Raw genomic sequence first — 15,289 nt, forward strand, 5'->3', positions numbered from 1 at the left:
AACCCAGAGAGACTTTCTGTACACCTGGCACTTCTGGTCCCGCCCCGTTTCGCGACACCCCCAATCCTAAGTCCGTTCTTCGCGATTGACGTGACCCCAGAACAGTTATAATTGGTTATAACGTACTGCCGCTCCGCCTCCTCGAAGACTCCGCCTCCCTTTCATTCTGAAAGAAAGAACCTCGGCCCGGGCGCCCAATGAGAAGCGCCCCCACCCCAAAGGTCCCTCCTTTTTCGGCGCCGACTCCGCCCCCAGGGCCGGAGAGATGCCCGCCTTTCGGCGTAGCATGGCCCAATAGGAGGGCGCGACCGTCCGGACGGACGGCAGCCGGCCCAATCCCTGGGCCTCGGGCTGCGTCGCCCCGCCCCTCCGCCGGGCCGAGCGGCGGGCAAGAGCGGGCCTCGGGGCGGCGGCGGCGGCGGACGCGGCCTGAGGGAGCGGCCGGCTGCCGCCTCGCCCGCCGCGGGGTCCATGGCCTGAGCGGCCATGTCCGGCGTGGTGCGGACCCTCAGCCGCTGCCTGCTGCCGGCCGAGGCCGGCGGGGCCCGCGAGCGCAGGGCGGGCGGCGGCGGGGCCCGCGACGCGGAGCGCGAGGCGCGGCGGCGCAGCCGGGACATCGACGCGGGGCTGGCCCGCGAGCGGCGCGCCGTGCGGCGCCTCGTCAAGATCCTGCTGCTGGGCGCGGGCGAGAGCGGCAAGTCCACCTTCCTCAAGCAGATGCGCATCATCCACGGCCGCGAGTTCGACCAGAAGGCGCTGCTCGAGTTCCGCGACACCATCTTCGACAACATCCTTAAGGTACGCTCTCCCCGCGTCCCCGCCCGCACACCTGCGCCCAGGTGCGCGCAGGTGCGGCCCCGCGGACTCCTGCGCCCCGGCCGGCACCGCGGCCCACGCCTTTGTCTGCCCCTGGTCTGGCCGCAGCGGCCCCGTGCCCCCAGCTTTGGGGGGGCCGGCCAAGGATGCGCACCCTGTCTCCCCGTCGGCCTGGTGGCCTTCGCCTCTGCTCTTCTCGGGGATTTGGGGGCTGAGGAAGCGGGAAAGCCGGACACCTTCTGGGGCTTCGGAGGCGCGGGGGTTTTAGCGGTGGGGAGGGCCCCTCCTGGATTCAGGGTGCCGTCCTTGCCCTGCCCTCCCAGTAGGTTCAGAAGAGCGGTGTAGACTGGGGAGGAAACCGGCCGCACGTCTCTCCTTTTAAACTGGTTATTAGGAAAATTTCCAACGTATACAGAGTAGAGAAAATAGAAGGAACAGTAAGTACCCAGGCCCCTCTCCACAACTTCAGCAGTGATGGATTCAGCGTCCGTCTTGTTTCACCTGTACCTCTGACCCTGTGATTTTGAAGCAAACCCCAGACACTGTATAGATTCACTGGAAAGTGTTTACAGAGCTCACAGATAAGCGTACGGTGGTTATGTTTTTTAAAATGATGCCTTATGAACCCTGAAAATTTAATAACTCCTTAACATGGTAAAGTACCCAGCCCTGTTCAGATTTCCTCCATTGTCACATAACTGTTTTGTTTGCGTTAGGATATAAATCTTTGCATTGCAATTTTTAACATATCTCTCAGGTGTGTTTAATCCCCAGGTGCTCCTTCTGTCCCTTGCTCCATTTTTATCATTTGCTACTTGTTTGTGGGAAAAAAAAGCGTAGAGCTGACCAAGTTTGGGTTCTAGTTTCTGTGTACTGTGTGAACCTGTAGTAGAGGGCCCCAAAGAAGGGAATTCTGGAGAAACCTGATGAGGGGAAAAGAGAGCCTCTCCTGTACCTAGAATAGGGTCATTTCCTTTTTTTTTTTTTTTTCTTATAGTTTCTTACCTCTACCGTTTCCTTTCCCCTTCACCTGCCCTTTCCATGGCCCATTTTGGGGAAACCAAATTACAGGTATGAGGAAAGTTGTCTCAAAACAGAGGTAGAGGGAAGCTTGTCAAACAGAATCCTCTCTGGAGATGAGATCTTGCGGTGCCTGAGGAACTCTAAATTTAGCCAAGGGCTGTATGACCAGCCCATGGGCACGTGTCTTTCACTTCACCCATGAGGAAGCTCTGGGCCTTGGTGATGAAGTGGCTCCCCGCTGGGACCTGGAACCCTGGGCTCCAGACTTCCAGGCCTGCATCAGGAATCTCGCACCAGTATTCTCACTTGCTGTATTTGTTAGTAAAACATTTCGTTTTGATAGAAATAGCTCTTTTAGGATCCTGCCGGGAAGAGAATAATTTGAATGATAAAACACCCGTTTCCTTTTCACCTCTTTCAAAAGCCTCTCTGTGAGTCAGAGCTCTGGCCCAATACTTCATAAACTTTAAAGGCTAGGTGCCCAGTATGATCCAAGGGATTAACTGTGTGTTTAAAATTCCCCTCATCTTCTGGGGTAAAGTTCATTTGATTGTCTTTCTCTGTCACAGAGCTCGATTTTATTTTTGCGGCTTTTCTGGACCTCTTAACCAAGCAGGTTATAAGATTTGGCTGATGGACTCGCAGTTTCTTTCAACTCGGGAGGCAGAGAAAATACTTAGAAACAGAATCTTAAATCTAAATCAGTGTATTAAGTGCATTTTTAGAAAACTCAGTCTTAGCTTTTCCCAATACATACAGACACTAACTTTTACTAACTTCCTTACCAGCAAGAAACAAGATTTGTTGTTAATCAGTATCCTATTTTCCTTGTCAACTTTTTTTCTTTTTTAATAATTGTAATTCCATATTAAGCTCACTTTGTCTGTTTTGACCATTTCAATGAGTAGTTAGCGATTCATCTTTCACTGTAAAACCAATAATTACCTCTCCCCTCATTTTTATTTGGACAGATCACTTTGGGAAGAGACTTTTTAAATAAATTGCTTTGTAGTGGCTCTAGTAGCAGATATTTGAATAATAACTCTTCAGAATAATATTTGTGTCTACAAATAGAGTTCGTGTTAACGGGCTATTTTTAAAGCACTAGCTATGTGCCAGGCCTTTTCATATATGGCCTTTAATTTTCGTAATGCTTCAAATGGTATTGTCGCAGCGTAAGGTCAGTTACCTAATTCATAGGTGGCACAGCTGGGAACCAAACCTGATCTTTTTTTTTTAAATTAAACTTTTAATGCTGAGAGAACTGTAGAGTCCCATGCAGTTTTAATAAATAATAGAGAGCTCCTATGTACCCTTTAACCAGTTCCCCACAACGGTGAGATCTTGTAAAACTAGTACAATATCACAACCAAGATACCGACGTTGAGAAAGTGAAGACACAGAACGTTCCCATCACAACAAGTATTCCTCACGTTGCCTTTTATAGCCACTGCCACCCTTCGCCCTCCCCCGACCTGGCAGTGACTGATCTATTTTCCAATTCTATAATTTCGTCATTTCATGAATATGATATAAATGGAGTCTTGCAAGATGTGACCTTTTGGAATTGGCTTTTATCACTCAGCATGATTCCCTAGAGATACACCCCAGTTACTGTGTGTGTTCACAATCAGTAGTTCCTGCCTTTTAATTGCTGAGTAGTATCCATGGTAAGAATTTACCACCGTACACCATTTAACCATTCGCCTGTTGAAGGACATCTGGGTTGTTTCCAGTTTCTGCCTATTATGAATAAATCTTCTATGAACACTTGTGTACATGTTTTTTGTAAGTACATAAATTTTCACGTCTCTGGGATAAATGCCCAAGAGTGCAGTTGCTCAGCTGTGTGGCAGGTGCATGTTTAGTTTTATAAGAACCTGCCAACCTGCTTCTGAAGTGGCTGTACTATTTTATATTCCCACCAGCCGTGTATGAGTGAGTGATCCAGTTTCTCTGCATCCTTGCTGGCATTTGGTGTCGTCACTATTTCTTATTTCAGCCGTCTCTGATAGGTGCGTAAGTGCTATGTTCCTGCCATTTTAATTTGCGTTTCCCTGTGGCTAATGATACTTTCCTGTGCTCATTTGCTGTCTCTATATTCTCTTTGATGAAATGTCTCTTCATACTTTTTAGCCGTTTTGTAATTAGCTTCCTTGTTTCTTTATTGTTGAGTTTTGAATGTTCTTTATATATTCTGGGTACCACTCCTTTGTGAAATACGTGTTTTGCAAATATTTTCTCCCAACCCGTAGCTTGTCTTTTCATCCTTTTTAAGAGGGTCTTTTGCAGAGCAAAAGTTTTTAATTTTGATGAGGTCCAATTTATCAGTTTTTCCGTTTATGGATCATGCTTTTCGTGTCAAGTCTAAGAACTCTTTACCTAACCCTAGATCCCAAAGATTTTCTCCTATTTTTAAAAAAATTTTATAGGTGTACATTTTACTTTTAAGCCCCTGATCCATTTTGGGTTAATATTTGTATAAGGTGTGAGGTTTAGGTGGAGATTTTTTTGTTTTTTCTCTATGGATGTCCAGTTGTTCCAGGATTATCTGTTGAAAAGACTATCCCTCCTCCTTTGAATTGCTTTTGCATCTTTGTCAAAAATCAAGTGGGCATATTTGTGTGGATCTATTTCTGGGTTTTCCGTTCTATTCCACTGATCTATCTCCTCTTCTGCCAATATCACACGATGTTGATTGCTATCGCTATATAGTAGGCTTAATATCAAAGTGATTTCTCCCACTTCACTTTTCAAGATTGTTTTAGCTATTCTAGGGTCTGTGCCTTTCCATTGTAAATTTTAGAATAAGCTTTCTTATGTCTGTATTAAAAAAAAAAACTTGCTGTGATTTTGATAGCATTTGCATTAAACCATAGATCAGTTTGGGGAGAATTGACATCTCTCCTATGTTGAGTCTTCCAATTCATGAACATAGTATGTCCTCATTTATTTAGGTTGTCTTTGATTTCTTTCATCAGCATTTTGCACTTATCAACATACAGATCCTGTACATGTTTTGTTACATTTATACTTAAGTATTACATTTTCTTTAGAGCAGTTGTAAGTGATACTGTGCTTTTACTTTAAGTTTCCACATACTCATTGTTACTGTATAGCAATAGGATTGATTTTTGTGTCAATCATGTGTCCTGTGACCTTGCCAAATACATTTAATGGTTCTAAGAGCTTTCCTATAGATTCTTCGGGATTTTCTATGTAGATCATCATGTTGTCTGCAAATAGGGACACTTATTTCTTCTTTCCCTAAAGTTAGGTATGCCTTTATTTCTTTTTCTTGCCTTACTGCAGTGGCTAGAACTTCCAGTATTAAGAGAGGTGAGAATAGTCATATCTTATGTTTCTTTCCTGATGTTGGTGATTTGTGTCTTCTCTTTTTATTTTTCTCAGTATTTTAGAGGCTTATCACTTTTACTGATTTTTTTTTCCCCTGAAAACTGACTTTTTATGTCATTGATTTTTCTGTTTTCAGTTTCATTTATTTCTGCTTTTTATTATTTTTTTCCTCCTACTTGCTCTGATTTTATTTTGCTCTTTTTTTTGTAATTTCCTGAGGTAGAGACTTAGATGATTTACTTGAGGCCTCTCCTCTTTTCTAATGGAAACATTTCAAGTGCTATAAATTTCCCCCTCAGCACTGCTTTAGCTGTAGTCACATATTTTGGTATGTGGCATTTTAATTTTTATTCAGTTTCGTATGTATTTTTCTTGCTTTTGAGATAGCTTCTTTGGCCCATAGATTGTTTAGAAGTGTGTTACAGTTTCCAAGAGTAGAGAGATTTTCCTGTTATCTTTCTGTTCCTGATTTCTATGACTCCATTATGGTCAGAGAACATACTTTGTATGACTTCAGTTCTTTTAAATTTTTTGAGGTTTGTTTTATGACTCAGAATATGGTCTATCTTGGTATATGCTCAGTGGGCTTACGTTGGTGACTGTTCCATGGGTACTTGAAAAAAAATGTGTATTCTGTTGTTTGGTGGCGTTTTCTGCATATGTTGATTTGATCGGTTGCTTGATGGTGGTGTTGAGTTCTGTATCCTTGCTGATTTTCTTTTTAGTAGTTCTATCAGTTGCTGAGTGGTGTTGAAGTCTCCAACTATAATTGTCCATTTCTCCTTTAGTTCTATTGGGTTTTGCTTCATGTATTTTGAGACTTTGTTGTGTGGTACGTAAACATTTAGGATTATTATGTCCTCCTGATGGGTTGGTCTTTTTGTCATTATGTAATGTCCCTTTTGGTCTCTAGTAATTGTCTTTGCTCTGAAGTCTACTTTATCAGCTATTTTAACATAGCCACCCTTTTTTTTTTAATGAATGCTTTCATGGTATATGTTTACATCCTTTTGACCTACCCACATTGTTGTTTTGAAATGAGTTTCTTATAGACAGCATATTGTTATATTTTCTTATCTACTCTGCCGATCTGTTAATTTGTATATTCAGATGATTTACGTTTAAGGTAATTATTAACATGTTAGGGCACAAGTCTCCTATTTTATTATTTTATGTTTTTGTTTTTGTTTCTTCTGTTTCTATGCTTCCTGCAGGTTATTTAAACATCTTTATTGATTGATATTTTGAGTAGCATATCAATCAAAGCTTTGTATCATTTTCTTGGTAGTTGCTCTAAGCTTACCATATACATACGCAATTTATCCCAGTCTACTGGAAGCTGTGTTTTACAGCTTTAAGTGAAGTGTGGGAACTTTATTTCCATTTAGATCCCTTTACCCTCCCCACCTTTTAAAAAATATTTATTTATTTATTTTTGGCTGCATTGGGTTTTCGTTGCTGCGCGCGGGCTTTCTCTAGTTGTGGCAAGTGGGGCCTACTCTGTGTTGTGCACGGGCTTCTCATTGTGGTGGCTTCTCTTGTTGCGGAGCACAGACTCTAGGCACGAGGGCTTCAGTAGTTGTGGCTCACAGGCTTAGTTGCTCCACAGCATGTGGGATCTTCCCGGACCAGGGCTGGAACCCACATCCCCTGCATTGGCAGGTGGATTCTTAACCACTGCGCCACCAGGGAAATCCTTACCCTCCCCACCTTTAAAATATCAGTGTCTTAAGTATTTCTTATACTTTGAGCACCACATCAGATGGTTTTACTTGAGTCATCAAATAGGATTTAAGAAATGCACGAGAAATAGGAGAATTTGTTATATTTATGCCTGTTTTTACCTATTCTGACTGTGTCCGTTCCTTGCTGAAGTTCTAGCCTTCTCCTGTTACTCTCTCCTTTCTCTTTGGAGAATTTCCCTTAGCCAGTCTTTAAGCATGGATTTGCCTGCAACAAAGTCTCTCAGCTTTCCTTGTCCAAGAATGTCTTTATTTCACCTTTAATCTTGAAGGATGTCTTAGCTAGCGATTGGACTCACAGCTGACACTTATTTTCTTTTAGTCCTTGAAAAATGTGCCACCTCCTTCTGACCTCTGGTTTCAGACGAGAAATCAAATCATTCGAATTGCTGTTCCTCTGTAAGCTTGTCATGTCTCTCTGGCTGATTTTAAGATTTTTCCTTTGTCGTTGGTTTCCTGAAGTTTAATTATGATTTGTCTGGACATAGGTTTCTTTCAGCTTATTATATTTGGGGTTTGCTCAGCTTCTTAAATCTGTATATTTATGTCTTTTGCCAAAATTGGGACATTTTCTGCCATTATTTCTTCACATACTTTTTCGGTCCTGCTCTTTTTCTCCCGTCCTTCTGGGACTCTGTTGATAGGCATCTAGCTCTTGTTCCTGACCTCTGGGTCCCTGAGACTCTGTTTCTTGTGGAAACAGAGGGGTTTGTGGGGTTCTAGCTCTGGCTCTCCCTAGGCCTGGCTGACACCAGGGAAGGCGAGGGGGCGGAAGTGACACTTGGCCCAGTCCCCCCCCACCTTCTACCCTCTGGGACTGGGTGGGGTGGAGGCTCAGCTCCCCCTCCCCCAACACTGCCCTGGTTGGGGGTTGGGAACACTTCCTGTGTGTCTAGGCAGGGATGGGCGCTGAGGTCCCTGTGTGGCCCCACTGCCAGCACGACGTGGTGGGCCACCTGGAACATGCCTGGTTCTGAGGCACAGGAAGGGGATGTGGAAGGTCAGCTTCCCTTTCAACCCCACTGAAACCTCAGAGGACGATTCTGCAGTTTTTCTGTTGGTTTTTGGCTGGAATAGGGTGGGTGTTGTCAAAAACGTTTTCTGTTGTAAGACCACCCTTTTCCTGGCCCTTTGTCTGGGGAGACAAGCTGCTCTTGGAGCTCTTTCCATCTGCCTTTTGGCTTTTCCAGCTTGGAGGCACTGGCAGCACCTTATCCTGGGCTGGTAGGGACAGTCAGGACACCTGGGGGACTCGCTGCCACGTCTTTCCTCAAGTCCTGGGTCCCAGGCAGCCTGCCACCTTCTTCCCACCCCCTTTCCTATGCGTGTTTTGTTGTGTTGTTTCTAGAGCCTTTTCACTTGTAGTGGGGAGGGCCTGGGAGGAATGGAGCTACTCTGTCTTGGCAGAACCGGACCAGACGTCTTCATCTTCCTGGTCCTTGATTCCAGGTTCAGGGCTCTTCCTTCGTGATCACAGTTGTGCCTGAGTTTGAGCACATTGTTTCTTTAACTTCATTGCCTCACTCTACCCCCTTGATGGATTATTTGAATCTACTAGTTGCTTTGACTTCCTGTAACTATTATCCATAAGACTACCTAATCTTTCTTTTTATTTTATTTTATTATTATTATTATTTTTTTTTTTTGCGGTACGCGGGCCTCTCACTGCTGTGGCCTCTCCCATTGCGGAGCACAGGCTCCGGATGCGCAGGCTCAGCAGCCATGGCTCACGGGCCCAGCCGCTCCGCGGCATGTGGGATCTTCCCGGACCAGGGCACGAACCCGTGTCCCCTGCATCGGCAGGCGAACTCTCAACCACTGCGCCACCAGGGAAGCCCTCTTTTTATTTTTATAATCATTTTTTTCTTACCATCTTTATTGGAGTATAATTGCTTTACAGTGTTGTGTTAGTTGCTGCTGTATAATAAAGTGAATCAGCTATACATATACATATATCCCCATATCCCCTCCCTCTTGCGTCTCCCTCCCACCCTCCCTATCCCACCCCTCTAGGTGGTCACAAAGCACGGAGCTGATCTTTCTGTGCTATGCGGTTGCTTCCCACTAGCTATCTATTTTACATTTGGTAGTGTATATATGTCCATGCCACTCTCCCACTTCGTCCCAGCTTACCCTTCCCCCTCCCCATGTCCTCAAGTCCATTCTCTACGTCTGCATCTTTATTCCTGTCCTGCCCCTACGTTCTTTAGAACCTTTTTTTTTTTTTAAGATTCTATATATATGTGTTAGCATACGGTATTTGTTTTTCTCTTTCTGACTTACTTCACTCTGTATGACAGTCTCTAGGTCCATCCACCTCACTACAAATAACTCAATTTCGTTTCTTTTTATGGCTGAGTTATATTCCATTGTGTATATATGTGCCACATCTTCTTTATCCATTCATCTGTCGATGGACACTTAGGTTGCTTCCATATTTTTATAACCTTAAAGATGCTAGTCTGTCACTTCCCAAGTGGGCTCTCCCAAATGTTCATGTATTTGGTGCTTCAGAAATTATTTAATAACGCCTCTGGTGCTAGCGAGTGCCTCAGTGCATGTGTGGAAGGCTTTAAACCAGCTTGGCTTTATCTCACCATGCTTTCCACTCCCTCATCTGTAATTTCAAGAACGATTTTTAATTAACCGATTTTTACATCCAGTTAGAGGTGAGTAAAATGTTAGCTGTGTGAGCTGTCCTTTGTTACGTGGACTGGAAATCAAATGCAGAATCACATGGGTGCATCATTTAACCACACAAAGGCAGACTTTCCTTGTATATATACATATTGATGATTTTAAAACCTTGTGAGTAATTAAATTATTAGAATTAGTGGTCTTTTGTTGGCACTGAAACGAATTCAATTCAACAAAATTTTTGGACCGTATATCCAAGGATTTGTGCTCTGTGCTGGTGGGGAGAGGGATATTATTTATTTATTTATGGCGGTACGCGGGCCTCTCACTGCCGTGGCTTCTCCCGCTGCGGAGCACAGGCCCAGCGGCCATGGCTCACGGGCCCAGCCGCTCTGCGGCACGCGGGATCCTCCTGGACCGGGGCACGAACCCGCGTCCCCTGCATCGGCAGGCGGGCTCTCAACCACTGCGCCACCAGGGAAGCCCAGAGACAGATATTTAATGACAAGTCCTGCCCAGTCCCTACCCTGCAGGCACTCTGACTAGCTGGGGAGACAGTTGCTCTTGTAACTAGTGTTCAGTCTGAGTGTAATCAGACTCAACGCCAGTGCAGAGGCAGGGAGGCGGCCCAGTGGTGAGCAGGGAAGGTTAACTGGCTGAGGTACCCAGGAAAGCCTGCCAAGGAGGCATGATGTGAGCTGGCTTGCGAGGGCCCTGCAGGAGTCCAGCAGGTGGAGAAGAACTCACAGCTGAGACCATCTCAGTGCCCTACGTTTGTCTATCAGTTAAGACAGAGTTCTAGTAAGTAGAGGTATTAAAGAGTGAATGTAGGAGTGAGACAGAACTTTCTAGTGCCAAGGACTTGTAATGAGACGGCTTGCTAGGCACCTGTGGTCACGATGCTCTGTGGCTGAAAACTGGACCTTCTTCCTATGAAATCTGTGTGTGTTCATACAGTTTCAAGGAGCTCCCTGGACATGCTGAATCCCAAGAGTGGGCCTACATGTGCCCTGTGGACTGCAGTTGAAGAACTTTTGTTGTAGAATACCAAGGTTATGTTAGGTTTTAAAAAATCTTTTATTATTATTTTTTTAGAATTGTTTGCTGTATTATATTTACCTTTTTGCTAAGGTGAAGAAGACTTAGAAGAAGCCTCCACTGCTGTCTGGAATTTTTAAGCACTCTGAAACTCCTGACCTGCAGAATCTTTGTTTCTTGGGTTCCGAAGCAGCACTCTGGGCTTGGTGCTACAGTGGGTTTGCGTGAGAGGGAAGCACAGATGTGCTTCTGGGGTCTGGAAGAACAGTTGGGTTTTTATTGCTTTTTTGGCAAATTGCATTTAAGTAAGCAAGTTTACTTTTACATGTGGACACAGATGGTTGGTCCTTTAGTAATGCCAAAAAACAAAAACAACAACATCTTTTTCCATTGGTTAAAAAAATCCAGAGACTGCCCTCTGGCCATTGTTGGGGATTCAGAGCACATGGACAGTTGGTTTTCCCCTCCAGCTTTCAGGTTGACATGTTGATTATTTTAACCAAATCTATTTTTCAGGGCGCAGTATTTGACCTTTAGTCATCTGTCACGTGGGATTTGGGATATAGCTGTGCTTGATGCCAGGTAGTGTTCTGTTGGCAGCTCGTAATTACTTTTTGTTGTTACATAGTTGAGAGTGGGGACGTGGATCTTACCGGTTTTAAATGGAACTGAAGATTTAAACTGAAGTCTTACCTACAGATCTTCAAACCAAAGAAGCTACTGTTGTGTAATGGACCTAATGCTTAACTTACATTACCTGAAGGGCAGTGCCGTCCCTTAAAGACAGGCTGGTTTACTTCATGTTATAACTACTATAGTTTGGAGTTAAACAGAAGCAATAGAGTCCTCTTTGCATCTTCTGTCAAGTGGGCTGGACAGAGCAGCTGCTTGGCTACAATGCATTGCCCTCTTAGAGTGAACAAGGTACGAAGAATAGTTGCTGACCATGTGATAGTCATCTTTTTGCATGATTCTTTTGCGCGTTAAGATATTTATCTCACGTTAGGATAAATGTTCAGGTAGGTCCAGGTATGTGGTTTATGGAATGGAAGGCATAGTTTGCATCCTGCGTTAGTGTGTCGGTTAGAGACGCCGTCGCTTCTGCCTTGGTACGGTGAACTGAACCATTTGGAACTTGTGCTCTGGAGGTGCAGCATCCAGAGGACAGAACAGCAACAGTTGTTACTCTTGAGAGTATTTGCAAGAGGATAGAGGTAGTGGGAGGGCAGCAGGGCCCTTGTCCTGGGTGCCGAGGGGAGGAAGCCGCTCCTGGTCCTGCTTTGTTAAGGAAGCACGGGCCAAGTATTCAATAGCTGACACTTCGCTCTGAACCTGGGCATCCAGTTTACTGTCTGGTCTACAAGCCACGCACCAGCCTCGTCAGATGGCCTGTTAGACTCAGCAGCACACCGGCCTTAGTGAGCATTCGCTGGTGTTAGCCAGCACACCCAGGCCTTAGGCAGTCAAGTGACTGTGTGAACTTGAGCAGAAACTCCAAACCAAGGGATTGCTCAGACTCAGAGAACTTGTGTCCTGTGCTGTGTTAATACTGTCGTTACCTCGGTGGGGTGTTCTGGTGATGTGCGCGGTGTGGGTTCCACCGAGGCCTTGAGTGCTTCTGGGGCAGCCACGGAGGTTCCCTGCCATATCCAGGGAAGCCCAGGGGAGAGGTTAGGGCCATGGGAAGCCTGCACCCATCATTCCGGGCCAAGCCCTTTGTGTTGTGCTGTGTGCACGATGGCGAGTCCTCCTTCCACGGTGCTTCTCTGCCTGGTTGGCTTCAGTGGGGATGGGAAACACAAGGGAGGGCAGGGCAGGAAAGGGGACTTCCCTGGTTAAGTCACTGGCAGGACCGGGGAGCCCTAGCCTAGCTGAAGGAGGCTACCACGTTGTATTCATACAGTCGAATACAGGTTGTATGATGAGATTCACCTACACTAGTGTGACAGTAAATATCCTGGGGCCACATCACTGACCTAGACTGCAGAGAAGCTTGTAGCAAGCTCCACCGTCACTGACAGCGCGCCCTGTGATGCAGATTGCATTCGTTTTCAAGGTAAATCTTTGTGCATCTCTGTAAGACAAGATACTCAGTGTTACAAGCAAAAGACTTGACATTTACCGAGAAAGGAAAGGAAGTAATTAAAGTCTCACCTTACTGCTGGTTTCCTTTACAGGTAAAAGGGAACAGCTGCTTCAGAGGTTTGTTTTTGGAATTTTTATAACACCTGTCAGCAGGATTTTTAATCTGTGTTTTCACTGACACTGAGTTCTCCATCTACAATTGTTGGCACACAGGAGATGACCCCAAAATTATTTATACTTTTTGTGGCCACTTAAAGTGTTGGGATTTTTTGTTTTTTTGTGGTTTTTTTCAAGGAAACGAAGTTCTGTCATTTTAGTTTTAGGCTGGGGAAAGGAAATGTTTTCCCCAGGAGTCTGATGACTCGATTAGGTAGATGGACGTTGAAAGCTCTGTTAGAAGCGAGCAGTGACGTGGAACACAAGGCGGGGGCAGGGGGCGGGGACTCCCGAGATGAGCCGATGAGAACACAGTAATGGGACTGTGTTTTTAAACAAACAGGCCAGAACTAGCAGAACAGACTGGTTAAAGCAGATGTCTCATTAAAAGTAATCCTCTCAGGAGGCCACGTCAACAGATACTTACGCGTGTGTTTATGTGCCCAGAAGGAGACCTTTCCTTGGTGTGGGGAACTTCTGGGTTTGTGTTTAAAGCACCTTCTCTGTTATCTCATTGGACCCGCTCAGTAGGCTCGTCGGGGTTTTTTTTACTCTGACGGGAGGGATTTTCATTTTCCAGATGCAGTTGTATTTTTGCCTCTCTCGCCATCCCTCTGCCCCCTCTGCAGGGGGCAGGGAGGAGTGGGCTCCGGCCGCCTGCCCACAGGGGCCGGTTCTCAGCCCTAAGCTGTAGGCGTGGCCCTGCCTGTGTTGGTCCAGCTGTGCCAGGGAGCAGACCTACTTGGCTGCAAATCGAAAACCAAACGCTCCCATCTGGCTTTTATTAGTAGGAAAGCCAGTATTTTGATCTCCATCTATCTATCTCTGACTCCTGTTCTGATCTCCACGTTGACTCTAGACTTGGGAGCGGAAGAGGAAGCTGGAGACTCGGGAGTACGAGCTTGCCTGGGGCGCCCACGGGGCTGGAACTCCCTTGTTGACGGATCCGTTTGGCTCTTTTTCTGCCACGAGAGGAAATAGCAAAGTGATCATTATTTTAGGCATAAATGTAGTTGTACCCGAAGGACACCATCACTTTCTATTTCCTCATAGAAAGTAGAAGAAGCTCACTGTGCTTACTGGCTTATGTGAGATGTTAGCGCCTGCAAGCCTAGGAGTTGCTGGGTTTCTAACCTCCCACTTCTCCCATGTCGGGGAGCTCACCTCACTGAAGGAGCTTCCTTGACATGGAGATGTTTTGGAGACTCTGACACACTTGGACCCATTTGACACAGTGTTCTGTGGAGCAGCACAAAATGCAGAGCCTCCTTCTACATGAATTAGTTCGCCCTCCTTGAGTGAATTAACTTGTTCAGCAGATTCCCCAGGTACTGGGATATAGCAAAGAATAAGATGGAGAATTCCTCGCTCCGGTGGGTAGAGCTGCCATCAGCCCCCTGCCGTGTCCTTACAGCCCATGCATCTCTCAGTGGGGTGTTCTGTAACTCCTGAAGGAAGAAAAGGCACAGCCCTGTAGCAAGCTGGAAAGAAGGAATTCACACAGAGGAAGCAGGAGCAAATGCCCTGAGGTAGGAAGGCCAGAAAGAAACTGGAAGGAATGAAAGAAGCTCTGTGGAAATGATGGGTGGAGAGGTGGGAGAGGGAACCTGGGTGAGACCTGGCAGGGCCTCCAGGCCCAGGTGATCCTAGTGGCAACAGGGGGCGGATTGCAGCGTTTCAAGCAGAGGGTTGCCTTGATCTCCTTTTTCAAAGCTCCGTCTGGGGGAATATGTTAGAGTGAGGCCGGATCAGAGAATCTTCTCCCATTCCCTAGTGGTATAGCTGCATACATAAACAGCCATGTGTGCATTTAAAAAATAATCTTACGTATGAATATAGAAAAATTCAGCAGAAGTAATCAAGGAACGAAAAAGAACATGATTACACATGTAGTTTACACACATGAACTGTATAAAATTCTGATATTTGACCCTTTTTGACTTACAAAAATGGCAGTATTATATGGTCCAGCCTAACATCTTAAAAACACTGCATCCAGGGACAAAAAGAGAGGATTCTAGGGCTGTGTTGTGTGCCTCTTAACCTCAGCTCCTCCTCCTGAAAGTAACATCGAGGAAGGAAGGTGAGTCAGCAGAATCCTGAACATTTGTACTGACAGCTTCCAGTTTGGAGAGCAGCAGCCCCGGGGCCTGGAGAGGTCTGCTCCAGCAGAGGGCCGGCTGCAAGGGCCAACCGTGCGCTGCCGCCAGAGCACAGAGCTGAGCCGAAGCTCGGGAGACGGGAGAGGAGGGCAGGTGGCGGGCTTGGAGTGGGGTTTCGGAAGAGAATCCGTAGTTTTCAGCTTTCTTCACCTCCATCCCCTCAGACATAAATTGAAAGCAACGTACATTGTCAAACTCTAATTCTGATCTGGGATGTCAACTAAGGTAGGAGTGGTATCAGGGAAATTGAAGTCAAAGAATAAAGGTTGGTGG

At 45.7% G+C, this 15,289-nt stretch overlaps 1 protein-coding gene across 2 annotated transcripts in view; it reads left to right on the top strand.

Moving 5' to 3' along the window:
* The first annotated feature begins 391 nt into the window (after nt 1-391).
* The window catches only part of GNA12 (G protein subunit alpha 12), a 117,453-nt gene continuing 102,555 nt past the window's right edge, over nt 392-15,289 (top strand). For both annotated transcript variants that reach the window (XR_009522177.1, XM_060032526.1), the window contains exon 1: nt 392-798. Coding sequence is in view for 1 of the 2 variants with exons in the window: in XM_060032526.1 (XP_059888509.1) it covers nt 487-798 (312 nt within the window). In the remaining variant the exon portion in view is untranslated. The remainder of the gene's footprint in view (nt 799-15,289) is intronic.

The sequence above is a fragment of the Delphinus delphis genome, chromosome 15, assembly GCF_949987515.2.
Source record: "Delphinus delphis chromosome 15, mDelDel1.2, whole genome shotgun sequence".
NCBI classification, from domain to species: Eukaryota; Metazoa; Chordata; class Mammalia; order Artiodactyla; family Delphinidae; genus Delphinus; species Delphinus delphis.